Source organism: Acipenser ruthenus, chromosome 12 (genome assembly GCF_902713425.1).
Source record: "Acipenser ruthenus chromosome 12, fAciRut3.2 maternal haplotype, whole genome shotgun sequence".
NCBI lineage: Eukaryota > Metazoa > Chordata > Actinopteri > Acipenseriformes > Acipenseridae > Acipenser > Acipenser ruthenus.
In genome coordinates, this window is record NC_081200.1 from 17,047,678 (window position 1) to 17,071,350 (window position 23,673).

At 39.9% G+C, this 23,673-nt stretch overlaps 1 protein-coding gene across 6 annotated transcripts in view; it reads right to left on the minus strand.

The window, feature by feature from the left end:
* Nucleotides 1–405: 405 nt before the first annotated feature.
* Nucleotides 406–23,673, minus strand: part of LOC117417012 (FERM, ARHGEF and pleckstrin domain-containing protein 2-like) — a 97,736-nt gene continuing 74,468 nt past the window's right edge. Inside the window, exons 21-27 of one of the 6 annotated variants that reach the window (XM_034028613.3) lie at nt 15,748–15,837; nt 12,065–12,147; nt 11,775–11,893; nt 8,385–8,524; nt 7,345–7,452; nt 4,581–4,732; nt 406–3,258 (exon numbers count right to left, since the gene is read on the minus strand). In XM_034028613.3, coding sequence (XP_033884504.1) covers nt 3,168–3,258; nt 4,581–4,732; nt 7,345–7,452; nt 8,385–8,524; nt 11,775–11,893; nt 12,065–12,147; nt 15,748–15,837 — 783 coding nt within the window. In that variant the 3' untranslated portion in view covers nt 406–3,167. Of the gene's footprint in view, nt 3,259–4,580; nt 4,733–7,344; nt 7,453–8,384; nt 8,525–10,911; nt 11,076–11,774; nt 11,894–12,064; nt 12,148–15,747; nt 15,838–23,673 lie in introns of those variants that run through there. The other 5 variants (XM_034028611.3, XR_009330697.1, XR_004546670.2 and 2 more) reach the window with 5 other exon arrangements.

Here is a 23,673-nt window from a genome sequence, read left to right on the forward strand (position 1 = left end):
GTAACATAAGTCTAGAAATAGTTATTGACCGCTATCAGGTTTGAGCAAACAAGCCAAGTGCAGTCGAGACAGGACACTGTATAAATTGCAGAATGTTTGTTTTTATTAGAAAAGACCCTTACCTGGAATCTCTGATTTAATAATTAAATATCTTGAAAATGTAACTTTATTTGCTCAGTATTCATTTCACTTCTGAGAATATATGCAATTTAAAAGATTATTCCTAGAAAAAAGCCAGATTAAAGTTTGTAGTTGTAATGTGTATCACTTCCACATTGCTGCACTGTATAAATGTGACCTAGTAAATTTATTAGCGTAATATCTGTGAAGTTTGCTCAAATCTTGACTGTCAGGTACCATGACAGTCAAATAAACTAAATGCATAAGAAAAGAAAAAACACTGTGTTACTTTTTAAAATCAGTTACTTTTAATTTATCATTTTTCTGTAATTACATGGTACAAATATATAACCCTACATACAGCTACAATAGTTTCAGTTACAGAAAAGCTATTCCAACATGCTATGCAATAAATAGAAATAGTTATTAAAGTTGTAATGGAGGGGGCTGTTTAAAACCTGGTTAACATTTCTCTCAAACAACAAAGTATCCAGATAAACTAATTCAGGGAGAGTGTAGGAGGTCAATGCAGAGCCACACAACCCGATTTACAAAACAGCCCAGTTCAGTAGCAAAACAACATGGAATTGTGTTTCAGCTGGAAAATGCACAGCTACCCAGATTGAGAAAGGAGCTAAGGATTCCAGTCCTCTTAGTGATACTGCACCTGGTTAGTGGTACTGTATTAGTCTCTTTGAAGGTTTCAATTGTATCTTTAAAAACAGTAATAAAATAAACTTTTGCTGAAATGTTTATTAGCTGCACTTGATATTTTAAGTAATACTAAAGTACTTTAAAACAGCTCCCTGGAAGTGTGAATTATACGGTATTATTTGAACGTGACAGTGAATGTCCCACTCCTAAAACACCCCCCCCCAAAAAATCTTCTTGAAGGGATGTGAAAAACTGTGTTTAACAGGCACCAGTTCACACAAATTACAAACACATTGAGGATTTTACATCTTCAAATAAACTACAATTATAAAAGACTGCAGTGCTGCATTGGAAAAACATCCCAACAGGTAATAAAAAGGGGCAGCAGTGTGGAGTAGTGGTTAGGGCTTTGGACTCTTGACCGGAGGGTTGTGGGTTCAATCCCCAGTGGGGCACACTGCTGTTGTACCCTTGAGCAAGGTACTTTACCTAGATTGCTCCAGTAAAACCCCAACTGTATAAATGGGTAATTGTATGTAAAAAATAATGTGATATCTTGTAACAATTGTAAGTCGCCCTGGATAAGGGCGTCTGCTAAGAAATAAATAATAATAATAATAATAATAATAATGGGCTATTCCAGTACAAACACAGTATTTTGCAGCTTTTAGTGATAAATATGCACCCCACAGAATTGCAAAGTGGCAAACCGACTAAAACCACAAAAAAAGGATAAATAACCAAATCTCAAAAGACAAGGATTTTGAAATGAGGACTGCTTGCAATAGTGCCCTCTTTTATACAAGAAAACATTATCATAACCCTAGTTCCCTGAAATAGAAATGTAACCATTAACCTATGAGGTAATGGTTCCACTTCATACTTGATAGGGCACTCAAATTTAAAACTGTAAAAAGTTAAAGATCAAATCCTTCACTACTGACCATAAAGCCCAACAAATATGAATAAAAGTAACCTGTAACCATCATTCTTTATGAAGATGCCCATTGGTAACCAAGGTATGTTAACAAGTACAACCATGATGATATTCAAAACTCAAAGGTGTCACAGAAATGGACAAACAAACAGCAGGGATACTTCACTGCTTATTGAAGCTGTACCATTTTTAGTAGCCAAAAACACACACCTTGAAGTGGGGGAACATGCCATATGGTGAACTTTACATGGCACACTAGCTCTAACATTTATGCGACTCAGTCTATTTAATGTTAATTACAATTTAAATTTTAACTCCCCCCCCCCCCCCCAAAAAAAAAAACAAAAACTAAGTGAAATTCTGAGCAGCTTCTTCGTACTAAACTGAATCAGTGCTACCAAGAATCACATGTTAAAATGACTATCCTGAACACACATCATTTTAAACTACATCAAATAAAAAATAAAAAACTGGCCTTTTATATAAAAGCCACGGCATGCTTAACACTTTTCTGTAGGTAAATCTGTGTAAGAATTACAATGTAAGGGTGTTGTGCTTCTTCAATTCTGCATATTTCCCAGTTAAAATTGCTTGCCTGTAATGGCCAGTTCCTCCCTAAGGGAACCTGTTCCCACCAACTTGTGTACAGCTGCAATCCAGCTGAGAAATTAGTTCTAGCACCTGGTTCAAACAGATCACACATTTTCAAAATTGGCAAGAACACAGGACAACATGTCTTCAGTCTTGTATATTCCTCCTTATCCAAAGTCTATGGCATTTCTTTCAGGGTAGCAACAACCTACTGAAATTCAGACATGCCAATCCCTTTTATGACTCGCTCCATTTGAGTGAACTTCATGTAGAATTTTAGTGATGTAGTCCAGCCAGGATTTATTTAGATTTTCTAGCTGTGGCTGGAAAGCTATACAAAACAGATGCATTACCAATGAGTTCACTTTCCTTCCATAATCCTTCTCTTACCTTCTCCCCCCCCCCCCCCAACCCCACTTACTGTTACCTTCACAACCTTTTACGTTTTATTCTTCAGGTTAATTTGTATGTATTTATTGTTTTAAGATTGTCTTGCAGGCAGCATCACCCACACCTAGTGGTGTCCCAATTGCTCTACTCCCCTGGTCAGGGTTTGGTGACTTGCTAGCTACAGTAATTAGGCTGGGTTATAAAAGCGTGCTACAATAAAGTGAGCTGATCTCCCAGGTCCTAGTGGGGGTAGACATTTCTGAATCACACCTGTTAACAGGTTCAAATGGTAGCAATCTTTTGCACCGGGTGTGCCACAGCCCATAGAGTTTCTACCCAATCACTAGTGTAGGGCTGTGTACAGCAGATAGTGTTTTTAATGCCCAAGAAGAGAAGCCTGCCCCAGTCTGAAAGGCCCCGCCCAGAGACTCTGCAGGCCCTGTCCAGTCCACACAGCCCCAGCACTGATAGCGGCTCAGCTCCCGTTCATTTCCTTGGATTCCTTTGGGATCAGAAGGCTCATTCTCCCAGTGGCGCTGGCAGCACTCTTAATCACCTCCATCCACCTGCCAACCAGAAAAGAGCAGGTCACTTAAACTAGAGACACAAATATACTGATCGCCCTTAAACATTCTGGGGTCAATTACACATATCTTAACAGTTACAAATACCATCATTTAAATTATTTAGATATTTTTTACCACTAGAAATACTATATAAACTAAGCTGTACTGCTTGGGACCCTTTAATAGTTATTTAAACAGAAACAGTGGCCGCATTTGATCTGTCAACATTGAGATCAACTGAATTTACCCTGCTGTGTTAACAGTTTAAAAAGTTGAGATGCATTGCTAAACATAACTTTGACAATGTCGATGGTTCCTCTTGCATTCTTTGGGCAAAATGCACAAGGAAATGTTATTTAAAAAAAAAAAAAAAAAAAAGTAGATGGCAAGTATAAAATACATACTATAAAAAATATTAAATTACCTCAGGCTGCAGGTCAGAATTAATAGCTACAACAGAGATTTCTAAAGATAGTGGGCTGTCTTAGTTATGCTATAGGGTACAGGGTTTTAGAAGCTCGTGGTTAGACAAATCATTGGGCTGCAGTGTGGAACAATGTAGATATCAGTAGCTAATTTGTTAAGAGTGCTGGGATTCTGAACCTAGGTGTGTTTTCACAGTAAGGAATTGGATTCAAGTTGATCAAATTATTGGAAGCACTGTTCATGGTCAGGGAAATTAGAGCTGATTGATTTGATGAGCAAAACAACATTTAAAATGGCACCGGCTAGGTCAACAACAAGCTGTCACTACAAGCCTGTCAACCAATCAGGGAACTGGGGCATGAATATAGGCTGAAATAACTGAATCTATTCAGCTTGGAACAAAAGAACTAGGGGGACAAAACTGAAGTCTTAATCAAAAAGGAGTCAACAATGTTCACCTAACCAATACTTTAAGAGCAGCACAGAAACCAGGACAAGAGGACACAGTTAGAAATGAAGTGGAGATAGACTTGGGACAGAGGGAAGGAGACACTTCACAAGATAGTTGTGAGGGTATGGAATGGGCTACTTAGTCATGTTGTTGAGACAGAATCACTTAGATCCTTTAAGACCCAACTTGACAAAGTTCTGAGATCAATCAGCACCAGTAACCGGACAAGCTTAGATGGGCAGAATAGCCTCCTCGTTTGCAAATTCTTATGTTGAGTGACGTTTCTTCAAATTGAAATGAGTTGGAGCATGTTAACAAAATAAATTTCATCGACTTGGCAGGTTGGATCCAATTTCCTTGACAATGAAAAACAGGCTAAGGTTTGAAAAGGTACCATGCTAGATTGTCCTTCACAGTAGAAAGATCAAAAGAAAGTGTTGTGTACCTTTCAAAGGTGTATTCACTCTCAGCTCTGAAGTAGTACACGTGCGATTTGAACTGCAGTTTGAAGACGTATTCTTTGTGAATGCTGTCTGCCTCAGCTGCGGTGCCGACTATGTAACCTAGCAATGGGAGACTTGCCAATGGGAAGTCATCCTGCCAAAAGAGTGAACACAGTTACATTAAAAAAAAAAAAAAACATGTTGCCGGAGTCTATGCACTAGACTTGGTGGATAGCAAACCACCACAGATCCCTCACCCCTAAAGCACATGCAAGACCAGGCAAATTTGCAAGAAACTCTGGGACATTTTCAAGCAAAGTTCCTCAAATCAAGATTTAGATATTGTGGCTTGAACCACTTAAATGATGGAAATTGCTTAAAAATGTCACCTACATCACTTTGCTTCATAAGAATGTCAGGAAACCCTGGGCTATATGGTCTTAAGACAGAATTGGCCCTCCAGATTTCCAGCTTTAGGCATTTGGGGGATACACATTGCCACTACTTGACCCTGACCTCATTGATTTACTAGGTTAGTTGCATTGGGATACTGAGTGTTCCTGGACCCTGTCGGTTAGCTCTGTAGGAATTAGGTTGCAGGAAAACCATTTTTTGGCAGTGATAACTGGGACACTAAGCAGTGGCAGTGGCTTTGAAATACAGCATGCTGGCTCACGTAGGTTTGGAATACAGTCTAATCTGTTAGCTACAATAGCTTTCCTGCTTTATGCAACACTTTAACCTTTTGTCAGCAGACTTCAAATTTGAAATGCCCCAATACCATTTGCACAGTGCCGAGAAAGTTTGTGAACCCCTTAAGATTTTCACATATTTCTAACCTAAAATGTTATTAGACCTTAATCTAAATCCTAATAATAGATAAAGATAGTGATTAAACAAAATGACACAAAAACAAGATACTTTTTCAACATTCAATATTCATGTGTGAAAAAGTATGTGAACCTTTAGATTCAGTAACTGGTGGCACCCCTTTGAACAGCAATGACTTCAACTAAGCGTTTCCTGTAACTGTTGGTCAGTCTCTCACATCGGTTTTGAGGAACTTTGACCCATTCCTCCTTACAGAACTGCTTCAACTCAGTGACATTTGAGGGCTTCCTTGCATGGACTGCTCGTTTCAGGTCCTGCCACAACATTTCAATGGGGTTTAGGTCCGGACTTTGACTAGGCCATTCTAAAATGCGGAATTTCTTCTTCTGCAGCCATTCTTTTGTAGATCTGCTTGTATGTTTAGGATCATTGTCTTGCTGCATGACCCACTTTCGGTTCAGCTGCAGCTCACGGATGGATGGCCTAACATTCTCCTCTAGAATCTTCTGATAAAATGCAGAATTCATGGTTGTGTCAATGATGGCAAGCTGTACGGGTCCTGAGGCAGCAAAGAAGCCCCAAACAATAACACTCTCACCACCATGCTTGATGGTTGGGATGAGGTTCTTCTGTTCGAACGCAGTGTTTGGTTTTTGCCAAACATAACGTTTCTCATTGAGGCCAAAAAGTTCTACCTTTTAACATTGTTCCAGAAGTCTTGTGGATCATCTATGTGCTCTTTGGCAAACTTCAGATGGGCAGCAATGTTCTTTTTAGAGAGCAGTGGTTTCCTCCTGGCTATCCTTCCATGAACACCATTCTTGTTCAGTCTTTTTCTGATAGTTGAATCATGAACACTCGCATTAGCCAAGGCGAGAATGGCCTGCAGATCCTTGGATGTAACTCTGGGGTTCTTTGTGACTTCCTTGATGAATTTCCGGTTTGTTCTTGGCAAGATTTTGGTAGGGCAACTGCTCCTGGGTAGAGTGACTGTTGTCTTGAACTTTCTCCATTTGTAGACTATCTGTCTGACAGTGGATTGGTGGAGCCCCAAATCCTTAGAAATGGTTTTGTAACCCTTTTAGACTGATGAGCATCAATAACTGTTTTTCTGAGGTCCTCAGATTTCTTTTGATCGTGGCATATGTGTTTCCACAGACCAGACTCACAAAGTTTCTGATCTTTGTATAGGGTAGGGCCTCCCAAACTCACCCCTGAAGATCTACCTAATTATTTAAACACCTGATTCTAATTATCCCCTTAATTGAGCTGATAAAACCAGGGGTTCACTTTTTCACATACCCTGAATCTTAATTATTCATTGTTTGTCAAATTCATACATCATTTTGTTTCAAAATAAATGGAATTGGATAATACAAACCCTATTGGATATTTAAGAAAAGTTTCAAGAAGACTCATGGTAAAACTATGGAATTTCCATAATTATCATTGGGGTTCACAAACTTTCTTGGCACTGTATGTATGTAAAAATGGGGATGCTACCGCAAAGCTACAGGCAATACTTAAGTTTTTTTTAGTTTATTTTTTAATTTTATATTGTTTATCACTTTCCTTTTTCTATGTTTTTAAAGAAGTTTTGGAGTGCATCTATTTGTGTTTTTATGCTCCATGCAGTTATCTTTGTGTGAATCGCCTTCTAAATTTGAATGTTCTTGTTTTTAATCCAAAAATCCAGTAGGGGGCAGTATAAACTGTTTATGAAACCATACAACCACAAACCATACAACCACGGACTGAATAAAAAAAAAAAAAGACCACGTGATTTGCAATTTGCTAATAGTTCTGAGCAAAAAACAGTATCTGCTGTAACAATTTTATAAAATTTGCCAGAAAACACACAACTTATGAATAACGTCCACCTTCTAATTGTAAAGTCAGGTTCTCAATATTAAAAGCAGGTTTTCTTCTAGATACCTGGTGCGTTTTGTAGAAGAAGAGACAGAAGTTGGTGAAGACGACCCAAAGTTTCTGCCAGCCGTTGCTGTTTTTAAACTTTCTCAGCAGGTATCCGGAGAGCTGGTTCTGAAACGGGAGCAAGACTAGATCTCAAGAGGAGTGACACAATCTAATGAAGTCAGCACTGCTGTCACTGCTAGCATAGAGACTGAAGCAAGATGCAAACCTGCATGGACCCAACCGCCTCACTTTGTTCCCAGCATTTCTTATTTTCTGACTAACAACTTACTGGTAAAGCCTGTTTTTCCAAAAGTTAAGTGATGTTCAGGTTCTTACTGCTTTCCTAATTGCATCATTACTAAACTTTAATTTGATTAAATCTATTTGTCAGCAAGACCTGAAGGTGGCTAGCTGTTCTGAAACATGTGGTTTACCATACCTTGGCCTGCCTTGGAAACAAAAAGCCACCTTTGAATTTGTTTTTACCTGAAAGCTTTCAAAAATCCACACAATTTTTTTTTTTTTTTTTTTTGTTTTTTTTTTAAAACCATAGCAACACTCCTTCGATCCCACCTCCAAGCAAAATGCCTTCTACACCTAGGAGCTCCAAAGCAGATTTCTCCTCCAGGGGTTGACAAGCCAGCTCTGCAGGTGTCAACCAGTCGGGTGAGATAAATCAGTCTATACTGGAACTTTGCCCTTGGGATACCCAGCTAAGACCGTCAACTGAGCCCTGACAGTGTAGCCCACCTGCCAACCACACGGCCGTGCCTTTAACAGGGGGGGCTCTGAAACATGATCTTTAATTTAAATCACATATGTACTGCTCCATAGAAAAAAAAGTACATCAAATTACATCAACAGCTATCCTGCAAACATTCAGGGCTGATTTATTTTTCTTATACCTGTAAATAACTGACACATGACTACAAAGGCTGATACACCCCTCTCTGTGTAGCTAAGAGAACAGTGAGTTAGATGAGCTGGGCTGGGCAGGAAAGGTGACATTATTTAAAAATCTGTCTAGCAGCTGAGGGGAGGCCAGGTGCCAGCTGTACCTGGTCCATGCGCTGGTAATCAGACAGAGAGAGGTGGTGGTTACGGTACCAGCACACATGAGTGATGGTGTTGGGTCTCTGGCCCTGACCCAGGAGATAGCGAGGGGGGAACTCCGGGGAGGCAGCAAGAGAGCAGAAGACTGAGATCCCAAATGAGAACAGGGAGAGGAAAAGAAAAAAGACACAGGAAAGGATGGTTAGCACAGTGAGAACAGCAAACACAGAAGCAGAGTTAGTGACAGGACAGCAATGAAATCCCTACCCAAGTCTATAAGTAAGGTCAGAAGCACGCATTCAAAAGACGCTGGAGGTTATTAAGATGATTGAAAGATTTTTGTTGATGTGTACCTCGGTCCATTTCCAAAATAACTGCTGCACCAAAGATATTAACTTCAACAGTAGATTTGAATCTACAGGCAACCTGAAAACAGACTTCCAAATCGATTTGGTTAGATGTGCCAGACAGACAAAGTATGGAAACTGTGGCATGTGCATAAGGCATTTTAAGGTCTTGCTAAAATAATCTAGACTGCTTTGGTTTCGTATAAATTGCAAGTTTTTAACTCAACATTTTCAATTAAAAAGCACTGATTCCTGAGAAATATCAAAAGGTGACATGGCATGAATCTGCAGGCAACCATTTCTATAATTATTTTATTTATTTATTTTTTTAATTTAGTCGTTGCCAATTATTTTTATTATTTTCTCCCAATTTGGAATGGCCAATTATTTTTAGGCTCAGCTCACCGCTACCATCCCAGCACTGACTCAGGAGGACGAAGACTAAGCGTGTACCGTCAGCCGACTGCTTTTTTTCACACTGCAGACTCACCATGCAGTCACCCAAGAGCTACAGTGTCGGAGGACAACACAGCTCTCGGGCAGCTTACAGGCAAGCCCGCAGGCGCCCGGCCAGACTACAGGGGTTGGTGAGCTGAGGACACCCTGGCCGACCTAAACCCTCCCCCACCGGGCGACGCTCGGCAAATTGTGCACCGCCCCCTGGGAGCTCCTGTCCATGGTCAGCTGTGGAATAGCCTGGACTCGAACCGCCGACGTCCAGGCTATAGAGCGCATCCTGCACTCCACTCGGAGCGCCTTTACCGGATGCGCCACTTTTCTATAAAACATTAATACTAAATCCCTCTCAATATACATTTAAACAGAGAATCATTTGGACTTAACTATAGGTGTAATGGGTCTAGACCAAATTATTTTCCACAATTATGGGGAAAAAGGTCTAGAGAGTGGTTTTATTAAACTGTCTTGAAACACATCACTAAAAATCAGCATAATTTGGATCAATTAGCAGTCTCTGCCAAGGTCTGCATGGCAGAAGCTGGGTTATTGAGGTGTGCTGGAACAGCTTCTTGAGAGGCTAGGACACTGACAAGCAGAATTTCACTTCATCCTTCATACTGCCTCATCAGCTTCTCACTGTGCACTCATAAGTACTAAGCAAAACTCTCTGAACTGTATCTGATATCACACAAAGAGCCGGAGACAACAGGTTTCTGTTTCCCTAGAGACAGTAGAGAAAAGGAAAGAGAGAGTGACAAATGAGTAGTGCTGAAACAAGAGAAAAACTGATGAGACAGCGAGTGCTGAAAGAAAATGAGAACAGAGCGCCTGGAACTGGCTGCAGACCTGTGGGAAAGTGAACAGCAGTGTTAGTGAGAGTGAGCATGGCCAGTGAGTAACCCAGGGAAACAGAGCGCCAATTTAACACTAAACCATCAAGAGAGGCAGCTTGATATCTGAACCCCTCTGGTTAGATTAGCTGCTGTCCCAAAAGGTCTCTTACTCTCTACTCTCTAACCTTGTGGGACTCCACTGGATTGGATTTTCTCCTATCATTTGTATTGCGATACAAGACCAAAAGCACAATATAGCTCTGAAGTTCACCAAGTGGTTCCTGAATGAAGAATACGTGCGTTTTATAGTTGGTATGAAAACACATTCTCCCTCTCATTTAATGATGGACCATTTTTATATAATCATTTGATCTTATGCATCATACTAATAGCCCATCAGGACCATCACAGGTATTGGGATTTGCACATTGTGATGTGTACTGTATCGTGACATTAGACCAATGTATCGTTTCACTCCTATCAATGACATGAGTCTAAGGATCCCTTTATTTACCAAAGGGGACTCAAACAAGGCATGTCAGTAACAAATATCCCCTGCAAATGGTTAGCCATGATGAAGTAGTTCACCATGACCTACAGCCACAGCAGACAGAAAAGCATCTCAAACAATTACCACCCACAAGGTGGTTCTGAAGCAGTTCAGGTGTACAGATATAAGCGTGACAAAGATGTTCTGAATGGGGGCGGAATGCAGCAGCAGGATCTGCTTAGTTGTTATCAAGGTGTCTCACTGGTGTAGACCTGTGGAATCTGAAGCCTGGGCATGTCCTGAAGCCTCCACCCTATACCCTAAAAATTGGCTGATGGTGTCCCTGGGTTCTCAGGGTGGAGTGGAGTGAGGAGAGGAGAGGAGAGGAGGGAGGGAGGGGTACCTCCACGGCCAGGCTGTGGTCAGACATGGACACACTGGTGTTGCGGTGCCAGCACACGTGCATGGTGGTGTTGGCGCGGTGGTGCGTCTGCTTGTCCAAGGAGCTGTAGGAGGAGTGAGTGTCATCTTCAGACTCTTGCTCCAAAGACACCTCATCAGAGGACCCTGCGGGGGGGTGTGGGAGGGGAGCAGAAGCGTTTGTATACTTGGTAGTTTTAATTTTTATTTACTGGAACAGATGCAGGAGATTAAATGTATGCTACTCTAAACAAAAGTCTACCATGACAGAACTAATGCCAAAAAAAACCAAAAAACAAAAACAAACAGTCTCGGTCTTCATATTAGTAAATCTTATGTATATTGAAGTAGGAGACAAAAAGTTGGATTATATGTAGGGTTTGAAAAAAAAAAAAAAAAAAGATATAGAAAAGTTGAGCAAAATTATATTTTTATATATCACCTTTTAGAGGAACATACTGCATTTGTTTTGAGCCAACAATTGAAAGGTGCATCATTTATTAATGTATTCAGAGTTGTCAAAAACATATACAAAAAAAAGTTAATTTTCTTTTGAAAAAGAAAGCCAACACCCCCCTCCCCATTTAGATTAAAACGTATTGCTAGGTCAGATATACCAAACCTACTTCCGTTTTTAGCACAGTGAAGGCGGCACTGGCCTAAATGTTTGTCTACTTTACTTGGATTCTTATAGTTTTGCCTTTAATTATGATTAAATGTTTAAGTTTCGCCTTTTCTTTTTTGTAATTATAATGGATCTCCTTTCACACCCAGCATAATCGTAATTGCAGTAGTCATAGTGATTTACTTTGGCCTAGGTCTTCTCTACACAGATGTTACACTTACTGTTGGATCGATCGCAGACACTGGTGTCCAGAAACAAATCAGACTTCTCTTGGGACATCTTTGCCACCTCGACTGCCATGTTCAGGTCTTCAATCCACTTCCGCATCTCCACCTTGGAGCTGCAGGGAGCGAGGAAACAAAGCCAGGTTACTAACAAACAATGAAGGAGGCCAACTTGAAACTAAATTACAGGAAGATTACATTTAGGAATCTCAAATCTCGAATTGGCACCTACAATGTTTCAAAAGGTACTTTAATTTATCTGAATTGCCAGATGGCCTGTGCCTTACCTTGCAGATACAACGATTGTCCTCTGGGCAGAGTAGATGGTAAAACAGTGAGGGACAGACAACTCGTTCTCATTCTCCTCAATCTGAAAGCAATTGAAAAACCAATTAGAGCCAACAACAGACTTCTACACAGTATGGAGACCCGTGCGCCAAGCATTGACCGTGTACAACTGAGGTTGTGGCAAGATAAATAGATAGATGAAGTGGACACATCGATATGTTTAGAGGAAACAATATTTCTTCTGGTGATTGTTCCCAAGTAAAAACATAAAAAAGCAATTCCCATGATATGTTAAAAAAAACCCATTAGGGCTGTAAGGGTTTAAACATTTAAATGGTAAACGTGGATTAAAAATATTTTCGTTTAAAATTTGTATTATATGTTTAAACACAACTTAACAGTAAAATATATTATCAAATTATTTTTGCATATTTTCTGCAAAGATATGTTTCCCTTTCTATGGTTTTCCCCTTTAAGGAAACCTGACCTGTTCTTCCATGTGATCACTCTAAATACGTCTTGCATAAATTAAGGACAGACCAGCTTCCTGCATTATTGTGTATCTCCATCACATTGCCTTTTTTCAGGTCTTATAGGGCCCTATGGAATCTGTTAACAAGAGCACGGACGGAATCACGGAATCAAATGAATATTAACGAGGAATTAAGTGCTGTACGAAAAAATGCATTTGGCAGTAGAGCATTAAGATTGAGATTTACATATTTGAAGGGAAATGTGGGGGAATGGGTGGCGGGGGGACGGTTTCTGTAGCTGGGTTATAAATGAGGCGAGGTATTCTGTAAGGGATAAACAACAAGAAGGGCTGAGTCAGTGAAAATAATTCACCAGTGTGTTAAATAAATGCAAATCATGGAAAATACATAGGACTTAAACAATTAGACAACATTGCAGACTATTTTTAACGTCTGTATTACAACACAAAAAGTACCTAACACAGACTGCCATTACAGCAGTCACTTTGAACAATATGATCCCAATGTTCACACAGAGAAGATTTATGGTAGTGAAACCATGGGCACAGCAGTAATATAGAATTGATCAAGTTCAAAACTAAAAGTTATGAAACAAGTTTTTAAAGTTAACAATACTATTTTTCAATACCATTAGATAAAACAATACTTAATCCAATGAACACGAACACAAACCAAATGGAAAAAGTAGAAGCCTGTAGGTTTACGGTTTTGTATTGTTCACCTTGCTTGCGGTGTGCATAAGTTCATTTCAGATTAACCTAATTACATTTTTTTTAAATGGTAAAAACGGAAATCAGAAAAAAAAAAAAATGGGAATCAGAACAAAATAACACGTATTCCATAGCGCCCTAGTCTTAGTACTGTACATTATTTCAGTAAAGTGAATAGCCTGTGTCATTAAGGCACCTCACGACTCCATTGACGCCACAGTAAAACACTGGAACACATTGGAAAAGAAAAACATGTAGCTACTGTTTATTTATTTACAAAAAGAACAGCAAATAAGATGTCTGTTACAAAGTGCTTACAACTTTTTATTTGTCCATATTTTATTGTGTGTGTTCAACATGACATCTGCAATTACAGAACAGCTTTTAATTATTCAAGCGAGCTGAACCGAGAAGCCGGAACGCTGGGAAATGAAGTCTTGATTTTCACGTGACTGCGCAAGCGCCGCTGTGAAGGGGAGGGACGCTGGGAACTAGTATTGTATCAGACAATGGGTTTGATTTTTTTGTTTCCTGCCAACAATATACAAGTGAATGAAACTAAAAATGTAGTCTTGTCACTGTGTTTTAAGTTTAATTTAAATAGTTTTTTTTTTCGATGTTGGATACACACACTTTTTATGGAGCTTCTGGAGAAATGGTATGTTGTAAAATTGACTTTTTTTATGCTATTAAAATAGATCACATTTTAGTGCTAACTTACAGTCCTCCTTTATGCTTTCATGTTTACCATTGTTTGTCTAAGTCGATCTATATGGTACACGCTTTGAATAACAAACCGAGGTTAAAATTTGACTTAAAATATTGTAAGTAAAATATAAAAATATGAAATGAGTGAAACATTAAATTTATGGCCGTTTAAACAACTGGATTAACAATGAGTTTAAACGTGTAGTCAATTAAACGTAGATTTACAGCCCTAATAAACACAGACACACACACACACATTACAAAGATAAAGCAAAGTAATGTATTTCCTGTAAAAAACTGCAGGGGGTTCTGTAACTATTCCAGTTTTATTTGCTATAAACAAGGGGAAAGTGTCCAGGGAAATGTATATTTAAGCTTGTGGCTATATTTCTATATCTATTATAATTAGGTATTCTGATTTTCTGTGTTTTCACCTGACTTTTCTACTCTCCTTTAAGAATTCAACTGATACCTGTTAAGCCATTCGTGTATCTCAATCACAACTGAGAAACATGTTAATAGTAAAATTGATTTAATTGAACTAAATGGCTTTTAAATTCTAAGACTTTTTTTTTTATTATTATTTCAAAAGCAGAAGCAACGCCTCAAAGTAAATAAATAGTCACACAGAACGATTGTACTAAAGTGTGTCCAGCATAAATTACTTTATTTTTCATTATAACTTTAATAAAGATTAGTCGCTTATTAACATGTGGCGATCTTGTTTGTACGTCCTGCTTATAAATCAAATTTAATAAAAAATTAAGGCTTGGCCAATTTAGTTGTTTCAGAAAGAAAAAACCTGCAAATTAAATCAATTTTAATATTAACACCTTTCTCAGTTGTGATTGAGATACATGAATGACTTAACAGGTAAATGTCAGGGTAAAACACCGAAAATCAGCAGCCCTAATTATAATCAAGTTTGCACTTCCTCTTCCCTCCTTAGGCATTAGCAGAAAGGTCATACCATTACCATTACGTTACTGCAGCAGCATCTGAAGAGAATTACAGCACACATTGTTTACACGTGAGTTCCACAGCCGTTTCTAAGGGGCAAATGATTGTTCTATGGTTGCTACAGTGGGAAGCTACACACAGCACTATTGGTGGCCCTAGTGGAGGCTAGTTGATGCTGCTGGGTTTGGGGCTGAACCCCCACCAGTTACTTACCGGCGCATCCAGAAAAATGAGCTGCAGAAGGGGAGTGAAGTAGTCTCTTGTTACTGCTTGACACTCATGAGGTGTTATGGACAGAGTATCCAATAAGGATCCAATAGTCCCAGACTTCAAACTCAAAACACAACTCTGTGGCTTTTCAACACACATACCACTTGCTACATTTTATTTGTGTTCATTTTAGACTTGAAGTTTACATACATTTGAGCTTTGTGCGAGTAGTATTCCCAGAGGCACGGTGTAAGGGGACTGGTAACTGCAATTACAATGACATGATTCGTAAACATGAACTAAAGATGGGTATGTAATCACTGATATGGTTACATTTTACTGGATGATACCGGTAATGGATCTTTGAGAGAATCATAAAAAAAGGACACCTATGTACCAACACTATAGATACTGCCTCAAAGCGTGTGGACTGTATCATGGGTATGGCCAGAGGTTGAAACAATGCAGCAGTTAAAAGGTACATTTTTACTGGCAATGAAACGCAACATGCCAGTCATTAAACAAATGTCATTGTCACCCACACTTAACATACAGTGCTTATAACCTTAAAGACTGATTCAGTAGATCAGAGATACTCACGATCATGCCATGTAGAGGGAGCTGCCCATGCACTTTAAACTGGTTGGTGGCCGTGACGCCTTTACTCGTGTACAGGAGCATGTCTGAAAACTAAGAAACACATAATCAGCATGGGAGCCAGATAGACTGCAAATTATCTCTGCATGCCAAGCAGCAAAGCACTTGTAGGGCACACTGTCTTCAGTATTAATTAATACATTGTTAGTTTAAGCAAATACCGGTACAAACACATATTGTTTTTGGAAAAAGGCCATATGAGCTATAATTAGCTTGATTACAATGACATCCAACAGCAAATTACACAACGTTCAAGTGCTATCTGTAAAATAATTCTGTTGATGCATTTAAGTGATTAAGTGAGAAATGTACCTTTACACATTACACAGAATGTGTCTTCAGTAAAGCTGTCGGTCAGATGCGGTTACATTTGAATAATGGATTGCCATAACATCCTATAGTGCATTTGCATTGTCAATCACCTTAATGCAGGCTTTTAGCACCAGACCATTCTAGCATTGCACTGTGCGTTTGAGCAAAGTAATATCTGCATCTTTATTAGATATAATTTCACTAAAAAGGAAAAAAAAAAAAAACCTCTCAATCCCATATCAGTATCACAGGTGAAGTAAGATTTAGTTTCATACAAGCTTTAATATATACTCTATTATGGATTGATTTGAGTGAAACACACGTCCCCAATGAAGACCAAGCATGCACTGTGTAACCTCATCATAGCATATATACTGTAGACACATCATGGCAATCAAGGGTAAGACCACCTGACAGATGTGCAGGGCGTGGAATAACTGTTGGCACCAGCGGCAACTGATGAAGTGCCCAAGCTGCTTGCCCAGTGCTTCTTTTGTAAAGAAAGAGGTGCCGAGGCGCAATCAATGACAATAATACCGTCCTTAAAAACTGCACATTCAAAATCAGAACACTTTTATTTGAAAAGAGTATTGTAGGTACTAGGGATGCATATTGGACCTCAAAAACCAGTCTGGTTCAGCCCTGTACCGCTGTACATACCGTAGTGCCATTGACGAGTCAAAAAAAATTGGATTGGACTTCAAACATCAGCGGTCCATACCGTTTTTTCTCTACTGAAGTGGTCAGCGAGGCCATAAATCCCAGATCAAGCTCCCAAAACTTGATTAGTGACTCAGGACTCTGTTTATCAGTCTAAAAAGACGCTTCAGGTGCCTGACATTGCCGGCATGGTATTCTGTCACATGACTTTAGTGTGCTTACCTCTCTGCATAACACCACACAAAAGTTTTATTATAACTTTTCAGAATGGCAGAAAATGAGACAGGTTCTTGTGAGACAGGTCGTGTCGCAGTCACCAAAGGTCACTACAGCAAATGTTTCCAGTAAAATATAGTGCTCCTATTTAGGATTTTTACTTCATTTGCTCAGGCGAAGAGAAAGGCATTTTCCATTGCATTGTTTGTCTCAAGTTAAAGGAGTCAGAGGTTTGACAAATTTAAGAAAATACATCTAACGACACCCATTGGAAGGAGTATAAAATTCTACAAGAACGTACATATTGTTTTCTTGTGACTGAATAAACCAACATATTCACTTTTGTAATACACAGAATATTCAACCCCAGTTTAGTGCTTTTATGAAAGAATGACAGTGTGACGAGTGACCTGAATTTCTCTGGTCTAATAACTCATTGTTAGTTACTATGCTTACTACTGAGATACTCCCCATCTTCCTCCATTGTTGTTTACATTGAAGCAGTCTTTGTTGGCCAAAAAGAACAGAAAATTACCTACAGACTGATAAACTCTGTTGTTTATAATCTGACAGCTAACTAGCTAGCAGAAAGTCAACTTTAAGTCAATGTAAAAGGGGGGTCCATAAAGGTTGCCCAGGGATTCCCCAGTACATTTTTGTAATATACATATAACATATTTAATATACTTTTAAATGTTGTCGTAAGAAAAAGGCCTAGTGACTTTCACTGTAGTACAGATTTGCATTCTTATCTGCAATTGTCCTTTCCTCAGTTTTCAGTTGGGGTTACCCTATTCAAAATTGTTTACATTGTATTTTTTTGTTGTAAAGCTATTCTGTCTGTACAGTATAGATATAATTACTTTGTAAAACAATTAGGAATGTTTTATTATATAAAATGTGCTATATAAACAGTATTATATTGTATAAGATTAGGATCAGAATATTTAAATTACAGAATACTGCCAATTCTGTGTTTTTTTACCTATTGAGTCAAGCTTGCTAGAAGAATGTTACATTTTTCCTCTAGTCCAGCGATAGTCAAATCTGGCCCTCAAGATCCGTTCCAGTCCAGGTTTTCACCCCAAGCAGATTCTAAAATAGTTAACTGAACTTTAGGACCTGCTTTTCCATGTGAAAAAGAGAAATTGCCAACCTCTCAGGGTTTCTGTTTACTGACATTTTAATTTTCTGCTATTTTGAATGTTATTCTATCCTGTTAATTTTCTTGATAGAGAACAACTTTTAAAATATTGTATCATTTAAAAAGATAATGGTTTGTTTGAAGACTAAGAATTTGAATGTGACATGTTCACAGGCTTGGGTTGTTACATGACAACATATAAAATCCACATATTGATCGTTGTGTTGTATACTATCATAACTTCTCATTGCCTCTGTGGGATTTAGCTTTGAATTTATTGTAGCAATCCGTGCAATTATGTTTTGTACTGTGTTCTTACTGTGTTTGCGTACTGTAATTCCTGCTCTATTGTGTTCCATTTCCGCTCTGTATTTCCCATCGTTTGCTTGTATAATAACCCTGTCTTTGTGTATGTCTATGTGTAACTCTAACCTGCGCATGTGTTATTATTTATTATTATTTATTTCTTAGCAGACGCCCTTATCCAGGGCGACTTACAATTGTTACAAGATATCACATTATACATTATTTCACATTATACAGATATCACATTATTTTTACATACAATTACCCATTTATACAGTTGGGTTTTTACTGGAGCAATCTAGGTAAAGTACCTTGCTCAAGGGTACAACAGCAGTGTCCCCCACTGTGGATTGAACCCACAACCCTCCGGTCAAGAGTCCAGACCGGAGTTGCTGTCTGTGTCTCCCCTGTAATTGGCTGTTTGTCTGTGCCCATTGGTCCTGGTGTGCGGCTGAGGACCAGTGGGATGTGGTTAAAGCTCCGGCACCCAATTAACATAAAGGGGCAGAGCTATGTTATAAAAAGGCACTGCGCCGCCAATTGTGGTGTTGTTGCTGTCCCGATTTGGTTGTGTTCCAGAAAGCAGTGTAGCAGTCAGAGCAGATTAGCGTTCCGAAATAAGATTTGGAATAGATTTCAGCGTGTTGTCTCCCTTCTTTCCTGCCTGCACAGAATGCTACAGTATTTTTTTGTATTTTTTTTTTTTGGTTTTTACTGTAGACCGTTTTATAAAGTTAATACATTGTGCATGTTTCCTTCATTGCACGAGTTCCAATCTTTTTAAAACAGAGAAAAAAAGCTTGCTGGCCCAGTGTTTGCGCGATGGACCGGCCACATACAGGCCCGCTCTCTGTAACGGACTTCCATAGATTAGGATCAGACCACTCACGAAACCTGGTCCGGTCCGCATCCCTAGTACTTACTAGTGTTAGATGTTTACATTCACGTATTCTGCATCATATACAAAGCAGAAGTATGTGCAGAAAAATTAATTAAAAGGCAACCGCAGGACAAATAATAAATAAATAAAAAAGCTTGTATACATGTTTTGTTATGGTTTTGCATTTTAATGGTTTAAAAAACAAACAAACAAATTAAAAAGGCATTTCAGGACTCCAGAAGGACGACATTGATTAAAAAAAATAAAAATACGCACCCCAACACGAACATTGGTTTGACCCACTCTGTCTGCACTATTATCAGCGATGTGTATGCAACAGAAGCCGCTGATAAATTACAATAACGATTAATTAAACTTAGGCTAGGTAGTTGTTATCTTAGTATGTTTTTAGTCTCTATTAATTACATTATATTAATTGAAAAAGGCAAGAGAATCAGATTGTTATTTTTTATTGTTTTGTTTTAATATTGTGACGGCGGCGTGTAGTGGGTTCCAGTGGGAAGAAAGGAAACACTTCTAAAGATTTCTTTGGCGCTGGAAAGGCTGTTTATTGCAGAATTGGATTGGTGCTTATAAGTGCCATTGTTTTGTAGAAATGGATTGGCGCTTATAAGTGCCGTTGTTTTGTAGAAATGGATTGGTGCTTATAAGTGCCGTTGTTTTAGCTCGCAAATGGTCTTTAGCTCTTGCTGCTGTCACTCTCTCAGCACTCTCTCCTCACAGCATGCAGGTGCAGCTTTATATAGAGTCAGCAGGCGGGAAAGAGTGGACCTGGCTGGAACCAGGCTGCAACAGCAACAAGTCCCATTCAGCGGGTCCGCGAGACCTGACGCTGTCCCCTGCTTAAACACTTCCTGGCCTGGGAAGAACCTGCTTCAGTCCGGTAGCAAAGAGGCAAGCGGCGCTGCCTTACAGGGCACCTGGTGGTGGTCTGTGGGCTAGGCAAGTCCCCAGCAGTTGGGGACTGACTTGTGGGCGATGTTATGCGTTGTCCCTCTCTCTCTGGCGTGGAGTATAGACCGGGCAGGGAAGGTACCGGGGGACAGAGGCAGGAGTGGACTGCGTGCTCAGTTCCAAGGCAGCTGGGCCAGGTCGGCGTCTCTCTCTCTCTCTCATCGTAATTCTGCTTCTGGCGCATTCCAGCTGCCTAGACCGGGTGTCTAGCAAACTGATGCGCAGTGTCCAACCAGTCCTGAAGCTGGCAGGCGGATTCCAGACCAGGGTGGGGGTGTTGCTGGTCTGGCAGCTGACCAAAGATTAGATCAGCAGGTGCTTGGAGATCCTTACCCAGCATGAGAAGCCCTGCGTAAGAACGCGTCCAGTGCGATGCGGTGGATGAAGCTGTTGTCTTCACTGCAGAATGCTCTCCTGACCAAGCATTTGATGTCAGCTCCCAGCAATCCCAAGCGTTCTCCGTGGGCCCGCCTGCGGTTCTGTAGCTGGTTCTGGAGCAAGAGGTAGGACTAACTCTCCCCAAACTTCCTCTTCAAAGCCCTTAAAAGGACTCGGTAGTCGGCTCTCTCTTCAGGCTCCAAATCCAGCAGTATCTCTACAGCGTTGCCTTCAAGAGACTGGGTTAGATAAGACATTTTAATCGTGGAGCTCCAGCCGTGCTCAGTGGCTGTGAGCTCAAACTGTGCCAGGAAGGCTTCCAGCGATACCTCTTCCAGTGGGAAGAAAGGAAACACTTAAAAAGATTTCTTTGGCGCTGGAAAGGGCCATTTATTGTAGAATTCAATTGCCGCTTTTAAGTGCCGTTGTTTTGTAGAAATGGATTGGCGCTTATAAGTGCTGTTGTTTTAGCTCGCAAATGGTCTTTAGCTCTTGCTGCTGTCACTCTCTCAGCACTCTCTCCTCACAGCATGCAGGTGCAGCTTTATATAGAGTCAGCAGGCGGGAAAGAGTGGACCTGGCTGGAACCAGGCTGCAACAGCAACAAGTCCCATTCAGCGGGTCCGCGAGACCCGACGCTACAATATAATGTAGCAGGCTAATGTTCCTACTGAAGTAAGCTACAATAATTATTTTTTTTTCCATTAAAGTTGTCGTTCTTTGTTGAAACTGATTTCAGCTTACATATTTTGTTGTGTACTACTCATTTAATCAAACCAAGTAGTTTAAGAAGTTGCTTGTATCGTTCATGATGTTTTTCAAATCAAGTAAGCTTACTTAAAGGCACTCAAGCTGAAATCGTAAAGTAGTTTTAAAGTAGGCTACATATGTGGAAGAGGACTGTATCTCTTTAGTGTGCACGCAAGAACTTGCAGACTTGATGCAACTGTTTTGAGAATTTAAAAAGAAAGCACTTTGGAGGGCAGCAGTGTGGAGTAGTGGTTAGGGCTCTGGACTCTTGACCGGAGGGTCATGGGTTCAATCCCCGGTGGGGACACTGCTGCTGTACCCTTGAGCAAGGTACTTTACCTAGATTGCTTCAGTAAAAACCCAACTGTATAAATGGGTAATTGTATGTAAAAATAATGTGATATCTTGTAAGTCGCCCTGGATAAGGGCGTCTGCTAAGAAATAAATTATTATTATTATTTATTACTTTATGATTTTTTTTTTTTTTTAGGGAGATACTGGGAATATGACTCTGCATTCCCAGAGGTTCCGGGGCTGCGTCCCAGCAAGCCCCGGCACAAATTAAGCTCTACGCTTGCCGCAATGCCTCTCAAATTAAAATTAAAAAACACACACACACAAACAACTTGCGGCAAAAGTTGCCTGTAAAAGCCTGCCCGTCATTGCCGCCGGTGTCCGTCAGCACCAGCACGTCTGACCTACAGCCCATTCACAAAACTTGCTCAGCGTCAGCTGGCCCATTTTGTCTAATCTCATCCTGCGAGAAAATGACTCATCATAATGCGTTATTGTTGACATTCTTAGTGAAAGACACTATATCTTTGGTTAATGAAAGGCAAACAGAGGGAGGGACGCTGTTAGACTGAGCTCAATATGACCGCGCTTCACGAAATTTTCAAATCACATGTGTTCACTGGCAGTGTCACTGATTTTTCTGTCTGTGAGCAACTTGTTAACTCAAAAATGTTTAAAAAGAAAGAAGGAAGAAGAGCGGTAAAGTGGCAGCTAAGTGTTTGGAATTACCAAATGTTCTGGTAAGCAATGGGTGCACAACAATTTGTCCCCGACAATAATAATACCAATAATACCAATAATAATAATAATAATAATAATAATAATAATAATAATGTGAATGCAGAAAGGACGAGATTACACAGAGTTAAATTGAATTGAGAGTACGGTCTTAAAATTGCAATACTTAAAATGCAACGGTGCAATACACATTCTGACTCCTTTCATGTCTTCAGTGTATATAAATTGCTCATTTATATACACATTTTAATGACTCTTGCTGTTTTGTAATTTGGTGTTATTCCTCCTGTGACAGGCTGGACGAGTGGTCTGACGTCAGGCAGAAGCAGGAAGGAAAGTACTGACACCAGGCAAGTACTGCAGTTTAAGGTGGCATTTGCCGTTTTAATTAAATACAAAAATAAAATAAATATTTAAACAGAAAACACTGCTCACAGAGCAAAAATAAATATGTAAACAAAAACAAATCTCGAACACAAAATAAAGAAAACACAGGTCAGGCTGGGCAGATTGCCTTCACTGTTCCTATGTTATTTTTTCGTTCCGTTTTTCTCTTTCTCTCTCTCCTCGCTCTCTATGCTCCTCTCGTACACCCACCCGGAACATGGAGAGCTGCAGGCTTTTTATACCGTGGCCGAGGGGTTTAACTAGCTGGCAATTCTCTCATTACCCCTCAGCCACAGTCTGCACAGGTAGCATTACTATACTATGCGTGACTGCGAGCTAATTCAATAATCGCCAGCTGACAGTCACGCATTTCCACAAGGTTTTTTTTAAAACAAAACATGGCTACGCCGTAAATACATTTTTAAATAAATACAACAAAACAACCGGTGCTTCGCCATCATATAAATACAACTACATCATAACGACAATAATAATAATAATAATAATAATAATAATAATACAAAATAAAGGGGCGGAGGGGGACCCCGTTCTAAAAATAAATAAACAAAACAACGTACAGGGCACCTCGTCCTGTTACATATCCACCCCCTTGTGCAACGCACACTTGGCCCCAACGGCCACCTCCCCCCTCAGTCTCAAAGTCCCGGAAGAGGGAGAAGCACAGTGTCCATGGGGGTGGCCATGGTGGGAGGTCCGGCACCCCCCAATTCTTCGTGGCCAGCAGCTCCCTCTTCCGGGGCTCCCGCCACACACTATCCTGCCGCGAAAGTGCTGCTGGGGGAGCTGGTCTCCTAACCTCCCCCACCTT